At 42.1% G+C, this 17,388-nt stretch overlaps 1 protein-coding gene across 4 annotated transcripts in view; it reads right to left on the reverse strand.

Moving 5' to 3' along the window:
• TMEM255B (transmembrane protein 255B) overlaps window positions 1-17,388 on the reverse strand; it is a 66,023-nt gene that overhangs the window by 9,791 nt on the left and 38,844 nt on the right. For all 4 annotated transcript variants that reach the window (XM_072352533.1, XM_072352551.1, XM_072352543.1 and 1 more), the window contains 3 exons: window positions 9,665-9,745; window positions 6,070-6,155; window positions 4,134-4,293 (listed from right to left, as the gene is read on the reverse strand). In XM_072352533.1, coding sequence (XP_072208634.1) covers window positions 4,134-4,293; window positions 6,070-6,155; window positions 9,665-9,745 — 327 coding nt within the window. The remainder of the gene's footprint in view (window positions 1-4,133; window positions 4,294-6,069; window positions 6,156-9,664; window positions 9,746-17,388) is intronic.

Raw genomic sequence — 17,388 nt, forward strand, 5'->3', positions numbered from 1 at the left:
TAGATGCTGATATCAAGTATTCTAGTAGCGCTGCTATGATAAACTAGTCGTGTAACATACAAGGTGTCTTTGTTTCAACTGAGATAGAATTGCTTTTCTTCACAGTGTCTGCTATGACACTGTCTTGTTTATAGGAGAAAAATGATGCTGATAACACACTGACATGTCTAGTTGTTGCTGAGCAGTGTTGCACAAAGCCAAGGCCATGCCAGTTTCTCAGTTCCTACTAGCAAAGGGCTGGGGGAAGGGGGAGAGAGAGGAGCCAGGAGGGGACAGAATCAAGACAGCTGACTTAAACTGTCCAAAGGGATATTCCATGCCATATGGCGCCATGTGGAAGGAGAGTTTTGAAGACGATGGGAGTGAATCTCACTCACTTCTGCTTACTGGGAGTCTAGCTGGGCGTCAGCTCCGGGGTGTTGAGCAATGGCTTGTACATCACTTGTTTTATATATATATTTATATATATATATATATATATAATTGTCATGGCTATTTTTTTTTCCCTTTTCTTTTTCTCTATCTTAGTAAATAGCTTTTAATTCAACCCACGGGCTCTACTTTGTTTTTCTTTCCCACCCCCAATCCCACTGAGAAGGGGGGAGTGAGAGAACGACTGTGTGATGCTGAGCCACCTGCTGGTTAAACCACAACGCAAGGGTAGACGGAGAGGTTTTAAGCTGAAACAAGTCCTTTTAACACCAAAGTGCACCTTCTTTTGCAAGACATGAGTGATTAGGGGTTCATTTTGGTTTCCATTTTTGAACAGGGTGAAGGAAGAATCACAGAATCATAGAATGGCCTGGGTTGAAAAGGAACACAGTGATCATCTACTTTCAATTCCCCTGCTATGTGCAGGGTCAAAAAGGAAGAGGAGTGACAGGAACAATATTTCATCTGTTCAGATTCTCTTAAGGACTCCAAGGAGAATAAAAGAAACAAAAAGAGCCAACACACTCCTCCAGGACCAGAGGTCATTCAGATGAATGCAATCCTAAACTCCAGGCAGGCAGATTCCTTGGCAAGGTGGGTCAGGAAAACATCTCCAAATCATCAGATGAATACCAGGGCAGGGAAGGGAGATGTTTTAGTTAACTCTTTATAATAGCAGGTAAAGTTTTTCATGTGTTTTTGTACCCCTGTCAAACATAAGAAACGATCAAGATATTTTACCATTTTGGATACTTCTGTTTACATTATGTCTTAATCTAAACTTTTGGTAAAGTTGACTTTAAGGTAACCGCCTAGCCTGAGTCCCATATCCATGCACAAGGTAGACCTAAAAAGGAAGGTATTGACACAACTGCTGTGGATACAGCAGACAGTCCGAGTGGCACAGGGTCTGCAGAGAGCTGATACCCCAAGGCTCAGGAGAGGATAAAGTGTTTCCCACTGGGCCAGCACAGCTCTCTGGCACACAGCAAAGCCACAGGGAGCACGCCAGGGTCTGCAGAGAATGTGTCACAGGAAAGAAAACCTGCAACAACCATAAGAATACTTCTTTTCTATCAAAAATGTGATGAGTATAAGAAGCAACTACCCTGTTTTTCAGACTCTCTCTCCTTGCAGTGTGTTTTGGTTGCCAGCATTCTGTAGAGATAAACAAGATGCTTTGTTGGAGTAGTTGGCCAGCCTTGTGTTTCCTGGAAGCCAACCTCGGAGCTGTGCCCTAGGGCACTGCAGTGGGCTGCAAGTGACATCCTGAAAGAAAGGCAGTTGTCCTCCCACAAGTTTTGAAGCCTTTTCTTATCTCAGTTCCATTCTCCCTTCTCTCAGTCTCCCTTCTCTCCTTCTTAAGTTTGATGTTTTCTTGGCCCCCTACAAGTTACCCCTTTTCATTTAAAGCAAACAGCACATGAGCAAAGCTGATGTGTTCTGTACCTCAAAAGAACCCCTGAAAAAGCACAATCTGGAGCAAGGAATAGTTATTTCAATTTGGATCGCTCATTTATTAACCCTTTCACAAACACAGCATGCATCCTGTGCTGGGCTGATGAACATAAATTCTCCTTAAGCTACTGAGGTGTTTTTTCCGCTCCTGCAGCAGAGGAGATATTAAACAGCTTATTCAGGTCCAGTTCTTACTTGGAGCCCCAACAGACCCACTCCAGCAGAGTGCTGGGTTAAGTTGCCGTACATCCCCTTCAAGGCTTTTTGCCACCTGGTTGAATGACTTAGGGCTAGCCCCAAGCTCTGCTTCCCAGCACAGGGAATGCACCAGGACATGGAGAGCAGTTCTCCCAGGAATGTCTCCTCAGTTTGCTGTCCCTTAGGAGCAATGCAGTGATACCCCCCCCCTCCCCCCCCCCCCCCCCCCTTGCAGCACTGAGGTCTGCCTGGGCTGGAGCTCACTCCCACTACAAAGCTTCAGTCCAAATCCTATTTAAGCCTGGGCTGATGCAAGGCAGATTTCATGGGTACAGTCTGGCTCTCCACAGCTTTTCAAATCTCAGGGAAGCACTAATAGCCCTGGCTCAGCAAGAAGCACTAAGAAAGCTTCTCTCAAGCAGCTGTAGCTGTTCCCATTTAGCTAGCTGCTGTTTGCTATTAGCTCCTTGCAAAGGTCCCCTCACACAAAGGAAGGGTCAGCTGCACGTTGCTTACATGCAAAGGTTCAGTGTGATTGCTTGCTTTAAGTTAAAGAAAGGCACAAACATTTGCAAACTTTTAGCATACAAACTTATGGCTGTGCTGTGTTGCATGGTTTTAAGGCCCTTGTATGCTTCTGCTGCCAGCTGGGTGCAAGGCAGCAGACAGTAGGCAACTCTTTGGTGATGTGCTGGCACAGGCTGCCCAGGGAGGGCTTGGAGTCGCCATCCTTGGAGGTGTTCAAAATCCATGCGGATGTGGCACTGAGGGACGTGGTTTAGTGGGCATGGTGGTGATAGGCTGATTGATGGTTGGACTAGATAGTCTCAAAGGTCTTTTTCAACTTTAATGATTCTATAATTCTGCCCCATCCTGTCCCTTTCTTCACAGTCTGCTCCTGCAGCTGGGTATCACAGAATGGAGGGATCTGCTATACAGAGGCAGATAGTAGGGCACAGGGACGAAAGGGCCGCCATCACAACATTCAGGACAAGAAGATTCAGCTGCCATCAGTTCTGAGCTTTTGGTAGCTCATACTCTAGTTAACATGGCTGCGTCCTCTCTGAGATACCTCCTACCCTCTGCAGCCACCCATTCTCCAGGACTGCCTCAGTATCTGCATCAAGGAGCAGTAACTTGCTGCTGGTAGTGGAAGATATTTTTGTAAAGAGTGGATGCCTAGAGAATTTAACCATCCGTCACTTCTGGCAGGTGATGCCCCAGAAATGCAGGAAGGCCACAAAGGGGATACTACTCCCTGTTTCATCTCTCTCTTCTTTCCTTTCATCCTTCTAATCACTTCTCTTCCATGTGAATAGTCACAAGGAATTTGCTGCTGTCACCAGCAGACATTTGCTGTTCTCACACAACGCTTCTGCTCTTGCGCTTCAGCCCTATCCCCACACCTTCACCTGCTCAATTCAATTTTGGGTGGGGGATCATCTATGCTTCTGTGCGCCCACCCCATTGGGAGTCACTGCACTGGTCCATTTCCCCTGGCACACAGCCTCTTCTGAAAGCAGTGGCATGTATCTATCTGTGTGGCACAGGGAGCAGCTAGAGTGTGGCAATCTTCGGTGAAACAACGGAGGAGGTTAATGTGACCTGAAAATAATTATGTGAATAAAAACTTGACAGGTCCTTCAGTGTTAATCCCTGTTCTTGGGAAAACAAGTACATAAATCATCACACCATGGACTTGAGTTTTATGTTATCTACAAACTCGTAACCTTTAACTCTGCTCTTGCTCACATGTTCAGTGCTGAATTAGAAGGAAATAAAAGATGTCACAAATGAAGCGCCGGCATCTGTTCATGCAGACGTCTGTTTTTCCCCTTCCACTCATGTATTGACCGGACCTGACCTACTTAGCTGTGAGCAGCTGGCAACTGCTTAGCCTAAATATGTGGCTACAGACTCCCAGACCACACAGGAAACATGTTTAAAGTGCCTATTTTGTGTACTTAATGCTTGGTTTTTAACTCACTTGATAACATCAGCAAGCGCAGAAGTCATTACAGAAGACAAAAAACTGGAAGCCTTACCATGTCTTTAAATGCTCCAAGAATGGCTGCTGTGATGATCCCCAGAAACAGCCCGATGATGTTCAGGACTGTAGAGGACCACAGCAGCCTATACAGGTGAACCACATCCTGACAGCTGCTCACTCCAAGAAATTCGTAGTAGCTGGAGGACTGCTCTGAACTGAAAGGGAATGCAGACAGCGTCACTGCTATGTTTTGCACAAAACAAAGAGAACCAGAGGATCTGAATCCCTCCTGCTTACTTTCCTCTCTGGCAAAGTACTTAATTCACACTCCCACCTATGGATGTTAACACTGCTCGGATGAACTGAAGAAAGCCCTGCTTGGCTAAAATAACCATTAGACATTTAGTTCTACAGATACCAACTCTAGTTTAGTTGATCGGTGTTGGCACAAGCAAGGTATCCTATCTCTTTGTTATCTCTGAACAAAGAGATAACCTGGTTATGGGTGCTGCCCTTGCCATTTAGCTACTAGCTAAAACATGCTCAGCACAGCTATTTTTCCCAGTCCACCTGGAAATCTGCTGGCATCTCCAGCAAGTTGCTCAAGTATTAATTCAACCACATGAACGGAGACTTTGCCAGTTGACCACATTTGTTTACGGTGTCTGCAGTTCCAAATGAACAGATGCTACAAAGTACAGTATAAAGATGTCAAAGTCTATAATACCCAGAAATGTGCTTGTTTGTATTTCTACACTGCAGTGGTCACTGTCAACCAGGCATGTTGTGGAGTCAATCCACATGGCCTTGCTGAAATTGTGCAATGTTCTACTGCAAAACCTGAAAACAATCTCCTGTCAGTCTTCTCAGTACCTGCCTTAGTGCTGGGCAAAAGCAACTCTTTCATACATAAATCTTGTGTATTACCTCATATTGCCAGACTCACTGTCATACGTTGGAATTATATGTGTCTGGTAGCATGCTGGTCAAAGCTGACAGAGAACTGAGGTTACTCAGGGCTGGTTATATGTGAAAAGAAACAAAAAAATGCAAGACAAGAGACATGGGAAGGAAGAAAGATGTGAAATACACAGAGGAAAAGAAAGAAGAGGGACTCTATGTGAACTATAGGTTACAGAGGCATGATAAGTGCATGATAGGATGATCGTGAGCTGTGTGGAGAATTAATGTGACAGAAGTTGCACCCCAGGAAATTCTCTTCAGCTTTTTGTACGTGGCAAGTCATGGCGCTGCTTGTCATTGAAATCTACAGTCCAGGTGGCCAGCCAGTTGTGTGAGTTCATTCCATTTCTATTCCTCACTATACACCCTTGGACTTGGCCGTGATGTAGTCTTCTTAACCACTGTTGTACTGCTGATAAATGACTGCATGGCAGCCCTGTGATAATCTTCTGCTGATCTCTGTAAGGATATCCAGGCATTTCCTCCCTTCTTCTCTTCTGGCTTCTCACGCTTCAGTAATGATGAAGTCATATGGACAGCTTCAGGAAGCACTCACAAGACCCTCTGTATTTATCCTATGGCAACTTAGTAAAATCCCATGCATACAGAAGTTATTACTAAAAAAGAACTCTGCATTTGCCTGCAGCATGATCTCTATATATGGCCACCGCTGTTTCCATTCATTTTGTCTTCCCCATTTTGGTAGAAGAAATGATTGATTACATCTAGCGAGAAAACCGCATTGCAAAATCACCCGTAAATCCTGACGGAGCTATGACAGAGTGGTTGGATTTGATCATACAGCAAAGAGCTGTGATATACTTAAGACAAATGACTACACCAACAGATAACACCTGAGCTCCCGTCCATTGACATCTGGATACCAGTGACCAAGGAACTGCATTACTCAGCATACAAGCCCCTTGAGTTGCTTCTCCAGACCTAAGGGGAAATTTCACCATCACTGATGCAGAAGGACAAACAACCAGGGATTTCTCAGGGGCCACTGGCTGCACACAGGCACTTACTTCTCACAGTTGTACAGGTCACAGCAATAGCACGTGTTACTCTTCACTTTCAGCTGGCACCTGGTGTTTAAGGTATAACATGTCACCTGTCAAAAAAAAAGAAGAGACAGACTTTTAATCTCAGTGCTTCGGTGCAACATACAAGTCACCATACTGACCCCCAAGATGCAGGTACTACAGTGTCACTCACTGCTAAGCAGAAGGATGGTGTGCCAGGGCACAGCAATGTTTTCAGTCGCTGTTACAGTGCTCCACACTACTTTGCTAAAACCCATTCCTGTCAATCCCTACAACAGTGACACAGTGACAGTGTGTCCTGGGAGACGCACTATGGTAAGCCACTGCATATACCATCCTTTCTAGTGGGGAAATGGGCAAAAATTTCAGTTTCTCTGAGGAGTTTCTAGTAAATGGAAGCTCTTGCCTGTCAGTAACATCCTCCCAAGGAAAGGAAATAATTAAGAACAACAACAGCAACAATATCCAAACCCACAAACAAAACCACTCACAGAAGATCCAAGCGCTCCAGCAAATAACTACCATTCACAGCAGACTCCTGATTATAAAGCCCAAAAGATTTATTTTGCAGGCTCCTGAATATAAAGCTGAAAAGCTTCATTTCTGTGAGCAGGAATTGCACGGACTGGGCAGATGTTAGTACAGTAAAGGTGGAAACACATAAACCATTCTCAATCCAGACAAGAAATCCTTATAATGAATCCTTAAGTTTGGTAAGTATTTATCTTCTATTTGGATCTACAGTCCAATTGAAAGGCTTTCACCTTTTTTTTCCTGAGATCTTTAGTTTGAATTTGAAATCTTATAGAACTTCTATGTTTTAAAAACTAGCAGGACAGAAAATACAGGGGAAAAAAAAATGCTGTTAACAGCTGATAAGTATTTTGTTTGTAAAATGCATGTAAAATGTATTATTGAGTGGAAAATATTGACACGAGCGGTGTCCCCCAAGGCTTGGTGCTGGGGCCACTTCTGTTTAGCATCTTCATTGATCTGGATGAGGGGATTGAGTGCACCCTCAGTAAGTTCGCAGACGACACTAAGTTGGGAGGGAGTGTTGATCTGCCTGAGGGGAGAAGGGCACTACAGAGGGACCTGGATAGACTGGATCGATGGGACAAGGTTAATGGCATGAGTTTCAATAGGGCCAAGTGTTGGGTCCTGCATTTTGGTCACAACAACCCCAAGCAACCCTACAGGCTTGGGGAGGTGTGGCTGGAAAGCTCCCAGACGGAAAGGGACCTTGGTGTGCTGATGGACAGTCGGCTGAATATGAGCCAGCAGTGTGCCCAGGTGGCCAAGAAGGCCAATGGCATCCTGGCTTGCATCAGGAATGGTGTGGTGAGCAGGACTAAGGAAGTCATCCTGCCCCTGTACTCGGCATTGGTGAGGCCTCACCTTGAGTACTGTGTCCAATTTTGGGCACGTCAGCACAAGATATGGAAGTACTGGAGCAGGTCCAGAGAAGGGCAACGAGGCTCGTGAAGGGCTTGGAGAATCAGCCCTACGAGGAGAGGCTAAGGAAGCTGGGGCTGTTTAGTCTGGGGAAAAGGAGGCTGAGGGGAGACCGTATTGCCGTCTTCCAGTACCTGAAAGGTTCTTACAGTGAGAGTGGGGCAGGTCTCTTCTCACTAGTGACATGTGACAGGACGAGGGGAAATGGCCTCAAGTTGCGCCAGGGCAAGTTTAGGTTGGATATTAGGAAGAACTTCTTTACAGAAAGGGTAGTTAGGTACTGGAATGGGCTCCCCAGGGAGGTGGTTGAATTGCCATCCCTGGATGTGTTTAAGAGCCGTTTGGATGTGGTACTCAGGGATATGATTTAGCAGAGGGTTGTTAGAGTTAGGTACTGGTTAGGCTGCAGTTGGACTTGATGATCTTCAAGGTCTTTTCCAACCTGGGTAATTCTATGATTCTATGACCAAGATCTTGGACACAGAATCATAGAATGATTTAGTTACTTTGAAGCTTCAAAATGTATAAAATATTTGGCCAAAGGAGTTATTGTAGTTGTCTATTTTTATCACTGCATTTTTAAAGCATGTAAAGAGCAAGACAATCCTTTTTAGGTGATCGGTGGATAAACCAAAATAAACAAATTTCTGTGTGGTGTGAGCAAGGGTGGTGGAAACAGTCCATTTGTGGGTGTCTTGCATGTCAAGTCATATTTTTCCATTTCAGTGACCAGACATTTAACTTTTTCATATGGTGGCTGTTTTTGCCTGTCTATCCCCTCAGCACAATTCAAGAGATGTTGCCACCTCATAGAAACTGCAAGAAAATCTAATTATTTTTGCTTTGAGCAAATAAAAGAAATGTATCCACCAGACTCCATGAGCTGGAGACCACTCAGAAGCTAGATATGGCAATCAAAAGGAAACTCACTCTCAGAAAACAATCTCTCTTCCTGGTTTGGTGTTCGCCTGGAATGCAAAGCAGTTCTCCTGCTCACCCAGCTGGCTGACTTCAGGAAAGCAAAGGCCAAGTTCAGATGCAATGGATCAGTAACTGAATTAGCACACACTGACTCCAGCTCCATAGACAACCAGACAAGAATGTTATTACAAACTAACCACACTTTTTAAAATATATGTCTGTGGTGAACTTTTTGCTAGAACAGAGAAAGGAGTTCAGGGTGGCCCAAACTGAGACATTCCCAACATCTGCAGAGCTAAGGAGATCTCTCCAGGCAGAAGCCTGAGGCTGGGGTCACCTGCAGGGAGTTGAAGTCAATGTGACCCAAGCTTAACACTCAAAAGAGGAATCAGAAGCATTATGTGGAGGGTATCTGTGCCTGAATGTGCATGGATATGTTGGAAGAGGATAGAGTCTGTCTGGGTAGCTCTTGAAGCAAGGATGTCAATGAAACATTTTTGGCATGCATTTTGTGGAAACAACAGCAGAATGCCCTAGCAAGATTTAAGCAATATTAACTGCTTAGGTTAGTAATAGACTTTGCTAACCTATCTAGAATTATTAACAGAACAAATGAACATCAAGCTTTTTGTAAGTTTGTTTTCCATCCTGCTCTGCCTGATTTCCTTTTCACTCCCATCAATTTACCATAATACTAAAATGAAAAATAGGAAAAGAAACTAAATCTGGATTTCTCCAGAGGCTATAGCCTTTGGGTATAGGCACTTTTCATGTCATTTAATGTCCTTGAGATAATAAAAGCTGCATACAAACCGCAGACATTTTTGGCCTATGCTGGATAAATACAGAGAATATTTGAAGTCTTCTGGACAATGTGGGTCAACAAAAACCTCCTTAGAGAAAGTCAATGTGATAAAAACATTTCAGACATCTCTTATATAATATATACGCACTGGTAATCATTCAAATCCCAGAGTAGTGTGTTGGATATAAACTTTGATGATGACTCATAATCTTACTGATTGTAATGATTTGCAGTCATCAGAGCTCAGACAGATGGGGATTCACTTGTGGGAAAGGAAAAACAGTTGGGTTACCATCAACCTACATGCACAGAGACACTCTCTTATAACTGCCTTCCTCCTCCCCAGCCCCTTGAAACACAAGAGAAATGAACATATGAGGAAGCAACTTTGTTTACCTCTGTTTGGTAGGCATCATATAGGAATCCTACTCCACTTGAATAAAACTGGCATCTTCTGTTATACAAAGGCCTAGGTTCCTGTAAAGAGAAGAATATACAGAAAAGTACTCAGTCTGGAGGAAGTTTGAAAGCACTGTGTCTCATATCCCCATGCCGGATGTTTACAGCTCCATTAAGCTGAATCATTTACTTTTCACTGTCCCAGTCAACTATCTTGAGAGGACATCACCTGGGATTAAAATACTTCCTTCCCCAATGTCAAACAGCACTACTCTGTGAGAATGGCCCAGTCACTCTTTTTCCTGGCAGCTTCTTAATCAGCACAAAGAATTACTTCACCAATATGTCCTCAAGTTATGTGACTTTCTTTTAAGGGATTTCAGCAATGTCCATAAGTGAAACAAGGTAGAATACCTGAAACTTTAAGCATTCCATTTACTTCATTCACTTCAAAACCACCAAACGAAACAAAAGAATAACAACAACAAAGAATAATGAAGAAATGAAAGCATTCCAGGGGAAGTATTCTGCAATAAATTTGTTTTTGTCTTCTTTTTCATTTATGGTTATTGTAAAAGATGTATTTCGCTGCTCGTAATTTCAGTTTTGCCTGTGACAATTCCCACAGCTGACACAGAGGAGGGACACAATGAGATGTCCTTGGCTAGATGAAAGATGTGTGTTTCTGAACTTGGCAAAAGTCCACTTGAAGGCTAGTGGGTGCATGCCTCAGCCAGTTTCAGGATACAAACATACTTGCCTAGGGAGCATTTGGCAGCTGAAGAGTTCTATGTGATCTGGTATAAATCCCAAACCAAAGTGTGAGAATGACTTATATTATCATAAAATAGTTTTTCAACTTTTTGTCACTTATCTAGTCCCAAGTCATGATCTGGACCTTCAAAGCACTCAAATGCCATCATCACCAATGTCAATCAGACCACTTCCAAGAGAGAAGATGGAATCTCACTATCTGCTGTTTCCTCTTTCCATGATAACTTTCAAGCAAAAGTTCACTTTGGTTTTTAGCAGAAATTAGTGTCAACTAACCTTCACTGCATCAGCCTGGGCTTTAAAGCTTTTTGGCCTATCTAGTACTAACCTAGGAATTGCAGAAAGAGCTATGCTCTTTATGATCACTTCTCAGTATTCTACATTTGTTAGATAATGAAGTGTGAACTGTATAAATCTGCTGACCCAAAATACATCTATCAGTAGAAATGCAGAGTTAGGCAGGAATGCAGAGAGGTCAATGAATAAAGCTCTTCCAACGTGTTGGCTTCTCTGATTACTCTAGCAAACCTAAGAATGTTTGGATACCATTTCCTAAGGGTTAGGGAAAGGTTAATTTCCTGCATCCAAAAATATTTATATCACACAAGTGCAAGAAAAAGTGCATTAGTAACTACTATTTTCTCAAGAGGAAATGTAAATACCACACAAACAGCATGCCATGTCTTGAGCTAGGACAACATTCTTCCACAGGCCTGGAAAGGCATCAACCTTTAGCCATGACTTCCAGGAACAGATCTGACTGGGAGAGCTAACGGGATTGCAGTTTCTCTGCTAGCATAGCAAGCATAGGATCAGCCAAAGGCCACACTGTACTTTTCATAGTGTCATCCTGCAGCACTGATTCATCTGTTGCTTGGGGATGAAATGGGGGTGATACGGGAGAAGAATGAGCTGTTCAAATGTCTTTTTCTAGCATGAGAAGCAAATCCATGAAAAAAAGGTGTCCATCATATCCCCAACAATAACAAGCTCCAGTTTTATCCTGGAAGATCCTGGAAATGAGAGATGGTCAAAGGCACGGGGAACCAGGTGGTATTCTTCTCAGTCCTGCTGATGAGGAAATATTACTTGAGGAGGGTTGGATGGATCCAGAGGGTCAACAACTGGAACATTTGGTATATTGGCAAAAGGAATTTCACTTTTATGGCCAGCATCTAAGTGGAGGCTACAAGAAAAAAAGGGGATAGATGCTTTCATGGGGTCTGCTGTGATAGGACAAGGGGAAATGGTTTCAAACTAAAAGAAGGGAAATTTAGATTGGATGGAAGAAAAAAGGTTTTTATTACAATAAAAGAGGTGAGGCACTGGAACAGGTTGCCCAGACATGCATTGTATTCTTGTCCTTGAAGATATTAAAAGTCAGGATAGCTGGGGCTCCAAACAACTTCATCTAGCCATAGGCGCAGGGGAGTTGGACTACTTGACCTTTAAAGGTCCCTTCCAAGTCAAATGTTCTGTCTCTTGGCTCACATAGATTTACTACTCTTCACATCTCCGTCCTCTTATTTAAAATAATAATAATATATATATATATGTGTATGTATGTATGTTTTTTAAAGGTCCTTTTATTGATGTGGTCTTTGATGGAGAAAGCAGTTTTTATCTGTGAGTGCTTGTGAAATGCTAGAAACAGCACTGTCCCCAAAAGAGAGACGACTGATTAAGCCATACCAGCTATTATTGCTTCATACTGCCATGCAGCAAAAAGATCAGAGCTGTGTCATGGAAGGAACCACTGTGAATACAGTCAGTATATCTACATTCACAGTCATGGCAAGTGTGTACATTCCAGCATTCACCTAATTTTGAAAAGCAGGCCCTCTGCTCTGCTATAGGCAGCTTTCTATTTCTTCTAAATACATCTGTATATGCAGTCAATCTGGTAATTCCAAATCAATTCAAATGAGTGACGATAGGGTGTATAAAAATAAGAAAGGATAGATAACAGTGACTTTACACAGAGATTCACAGAACTCAATATTTAAAGCATGCAGCTTTTAAATATGGGTAAATTGTGGGTGCTGAACTGTTAACTGTTATAAGAGTCAATTTGATTTCCAAGTCACAGAGGTGCTATTAAGGCATTTACATGAGTGAGACATGACATACACCAAGTGTTTGAAAATTATCCAACAGTATGTCACACTGCATTAGCACCTGTTGGATTTTATTGGCCTCTTTCAAAACAAAGGCAAATGAGACATATTTCAAAGCTATGACACTGTTCTTGATGAACTGCTCAAAAATACTTTGTCTTTTAATATTGTTCACTGTAGACTGTGAATGAACCTGCAAGAGCCACCAGTCCTTGATGCAACTGCTTACAGCAATACTAGTAGCTACAAAGCTGTTATTCTATTCTATTTATGTATTTATATGCATACACCAAACCAAAAACTTGGATAGCTAATAATTCTCTTCATTGCAGGCAAATCAGAGTTGCTCGGAATAGAACCCTATGGATGAAAATAGCTCTCCCTGATCTTTTTATATGGTTTTTACTTCCGTATTTTGCATGCATGTGTACTAGAGCCTGTGAATGATGAGCAGACAAGTAAGAGGAAAGGCTTTACACCTTTACATAAGATTCAGCCCAAATATAGAGGGTTTTGGTTTTGCTGGCTGCATATACCAAGTTTAGAAAAGCAACACGTTTTCCTTGATAGTGAGAGCACTGCAATACATCACTTGCGTAAGGAGAATAAGGAGAGTATTCTTCGAATAGCATCCTTGATGAATTTGACATAATGTCTTTGGAGCATGGTTTTGTGTGGCTTTTAACTGAGGTATGGAAAGTACATTTTTCCACTCCTGTTTTTGTTTCCTTGGAGAGCACGTATTTTGGATAACATAGGGAAAATTCCACCTCCTTTACATATAGTGCACTTTCTGAAAATGGAAACGTAGTGTAAATGATATTGACTGAAATTTATCCCACACTTCACAGACATAAAACATAATTTTGTTAATAATTTACTGTAACAATTATATGGTGAGGGCTATTTTTTTTCCAATTACAGTATTTATTTAGTCTTAGCTTCCCTGAATGCATCAATAGAAGTGTAGATGAAAGAGTGCCAGGAACCATTCCCAGGCCTGAAACTTGATTATCCAGCCCATTAGGTTGTTAGAATTCTGCCTGTGATAGTTTTGGCCTTGGCAAGCTGTCACTCTTCCAAAATAACTTTGGTGCCTGGTTTGAAATAGCATGGACCAACAACCATTCCCAATAAGCAATTTGGACATCACCACTCTGTTTGTCACTCTATGAGACATAACAGTAATGACTTGGGCTTTTCCACACCAGTTGCCCTGGGGACCAGAAAACAGGTCCAGGCACATCTGAAAGACTAATATAAATAAAACTGAGTAGTTTAAAATCAGACTAATGTTTTTAGTGGCTCATTAACTTGAAGTGTTTTATTTTCTACTTGTTTTTCTCTATTACATTATTGTAGGTCTTTTTCATCTACAGCATAGATGGCAGCGAATAGCAGATGAGCTGCCAAGATTTTTCAAGTTCAATCCTAAGAGCAAACCAAAGCACAATTCTTATGTGCCAGCTCAGCCTTGTGCCAGCAGCTCGGGGTGTTCCAGAGATAATCACTCCTTTCAAGATCAGGTTCTCTGTCAGCTTTATGAAAGCAGGCATGAAGATATGAACAAAGGCATATTCTTGGCAACCAACGTTCATGCTTTTCTAGAGAGAGAGAAATGAAAGGGTGACATGGTTTAGTGGGCACGGTGGTGATGGGTTGGTGGTTGTACCACATGGTCTTAGTGACCTTTTCCAGCCTTAATAATTCAATGAAGCATATTTATCTTCATTTACACTGACTCTGTAGCTGAAGGCATGAGGCAGCACATGGGAGCATACAGACCAAAGAGCCTCCAAAGAATCTCATTAAACAAGTTGCCAACATAACAGCAATCTGAGAAAGCAGATAGAGTGGATCATGGTTTTGGGATCTGAACTACAGCAGATTAGCTCCCACCCTGTACAAGTAATGAGAGGCAATGTTACAGATCTTTTGCCATTTCTATATCTCTCTGGTTAAGAACTGCTTCTCAGTCCTTCAGTACATTCCCAAAAGAATTTTTGTGTATTTTTAAAAGGTAATTAACAGCTTCCATATAGGCTGTGACACGGAGAACACTAAGGAACATTTAGATATAAGGTATGCATTAGCATCCTCAACACCACAGCAAGAAAGTGCTGTAGGCAAGGAAAAAAAAACCTACTGTGTGCCCTTGGGACTTGCAACTTCCACATGAAGCACACAATTATACCTCCTGAAATCAGAAGTAAAGTGTTTTGGGTTTTTTTTACTGTTGCTTTCAACATTTATTCACGTGTGCAATTCAGTTTTCATTTTGCAATTTCTGGAGTAGAAGAGGTTTTCAGAAAGCAATTTATCTTGCATAACTTCACTATTTTAAGAAAAGGGAAGAAATAATATCCTTCGCCCTCTCTACATTCTTTGTTCCAAATACTGAACGCATATCAGCTCATGGAAAACAAACTAATTACAATGACCATTATAAACCAGTTAGCTTCTTACAGACCAATGCTTTCTCTTGTGCTTGATAGAGAATCTTTAATATCCCGGTAGACCACAGAATCCTCATCTTTGATCTGTGATAAGTTGAACTTTGGTACACATTGTTTGCAGATAATTGTTAAAATAGTGTTCCTCATATGATGCACTGGAATTTGTGTAATAATGACATTATTTTCGTAACTTCTGTATTTTAGAGAGCACTTGGGAAGGGATGGGAGCCCAACAGCAGGAGTCAATGGGCAGGATGGAGCACAGGGAAAGGAGCCCTTCAGGAAGGACCAGTATGCTGGGGCTGCCTGTCATCACCACAGGGAAATGTAGACTTTTCTTCTCCTCCTTCCGCATCAGGACTGATCTTATAGGAGTGCCAGGATGTGGCTCCAGGCCTTTGATACATTGGCTTGAGCAGGCATGTTCCTTCAGTCAGTGACTGAAGTACTAAGATGCTTAAGTACTTAAACTAGCAGTGGCACCTCCATCTCTCTTGCATTGGCTACAAATACTGAAACACATGATAAATTGGCTGTGAGCATGTGGCTGACAGCAATTTGGAATGCCGTGATTGTACAAAATCCCAAGTTCTGAAAAATGACAGCCCTGAAAGGAAATCCAGATGCTAGAAAATAAAACCCTTAACTCTATGGAGAAATGTCTGAAAGACTGCGACTGGAAAAGCATCTTTTGTGGTTTCTCTGCCTTGTGAAAGGAAGTAAGATGGGAAAGTATAGAAAGTTACAGGAAGAACATGAAGTCTACTGATACGTCCTACCTGTGGTAGCTCCTGTTCTTTATTTGGGAAATATTTCAGGACTGGTATTACAGCTGTAGCCAAGGAAAAGGCCTCTGGATGCAGGAGTTGACCCATTGGTACATGATGTGCACAGATAGGCCTGTTCCATATGAATAAAATTCGGTTTGGAACAGTTAAGTCCTCTCCAAATAGTCTTTTGGTTTTTTTTCCCCAGTGACTTCTGGCCTTACTTTGCCTGGCATGAATGTGAGAGGATAGGTCTGTCAGTCTTCATAAGCACACGGGCGACAAGTTAAAGAAGCAAGAATTGCCACCTCCACACATCTCCATGGAGGCTCAGCAGGCCGGAACCTTTAGCTGCTGCAGGCACAGGTGGTGGCAGGCTGCACAGAAGTGTGTGCAGGACTGCTGAAAGACGCTGCTCACCTGAGGGCTGCTGTGCTGCAAATGGTATGTCATCAGAGGTGGCTGCTTTGGCTGTACTGGAGAGCTGGGGCCACACAAGACTCCAAGGAGGAAGACTACTTCTGCCTTAGTGCATCAGACCAGTGCTATATCCAAGCCTGACATTAGAATCAGACTTGTTTTTCTTTAGTTATGTTTAGCTGTATGATGTTTCTCAGGATGAGCTGTGGACCTTCCAATGATACCTACAGTTGCTATTTCATGTAGTGAAAAATTTGTGTAAAAGCCATTGGTAAAGCTAAGTTTCTAATGATGCAATTACTGATATTATTAAAGGCTGTAATTTTAGTTATTGCTTGATATAGTTAGATACTTAATTGCTTATTATAGTTGATTACTTATATTGATTACATTACCTCAATTATAAGGTTTGTAATGTGAACTGATTGCTGTCTCGATTAAAATGATGTTGTATCACATGAGTTATTAACTTTTCCACAAGAATACAAGAACTGTTTATCTTGTTCGTGGTAATGTAGTTCAAATATATGAAACAACTCTCCTCCTCTTTGCCTTAAGGCTTACATTTGAAATATATGAATCTTTGAGACTACTACTGCAAAACACTAACCTGAACATCTGAAATACTGAATGACTTGCTGACTGAAATGCAGGTTTTTCATGTTTATCATGCTCCTGTGGAATTTTTTTTACCTTAAAGAAAAGGAAAAGAGTCTGTATGAAATGCACTAGTTGAGCAGTGTTTATATTGAATATGCATATATTCAAATAAGATGCTTGAGGTTTTAATGTTGCAGTGGAAACACCATTGCTTTTAATTTTCAGGGCATGACACACCACTGATAGGAGCCTCTAAATAACCCCACTATAATCTGAGTAATGCACTAACAAACCTGTGTCTGATTTTTTTTTATGCTGGATATTGAGCAGAAAATACACAAAGTTGCTGCTTATTCCCAGCAATTTGTCATCAAACTCCCTCTCATTTCTGTAGAGCAGGTCACCCCGCCTGGCGCTCATCACAGCACATGGAGGGGCTAGGTTGAAAAGGTCTATCCACATGGTGGAGATTGCAAGATGAGGCCCCAAAATATAAGAGAGCTCAAAGACCATGAGAGAAGCCCCAGAAGAAATAGAAAGACAGAAGTTACAAAATCAAAATGATCTAAACAATTAGTGAAATGTTT

This window comes from Excalfactoria chinensis, chromosome 1, assembly GCF_039878825.1.
Source record: "Excalfactoria chinensis isolate bCotChi1 chromosome 1, bCotChi1.hap2, whole genome shotgun sequence".
NCBI classification, from domain to species: Eukaryota; Metazoa; Chordata; class Aves; order Galliformes; family Phasianidae; genus Excalfactoria; species Excalfactoria chinensis.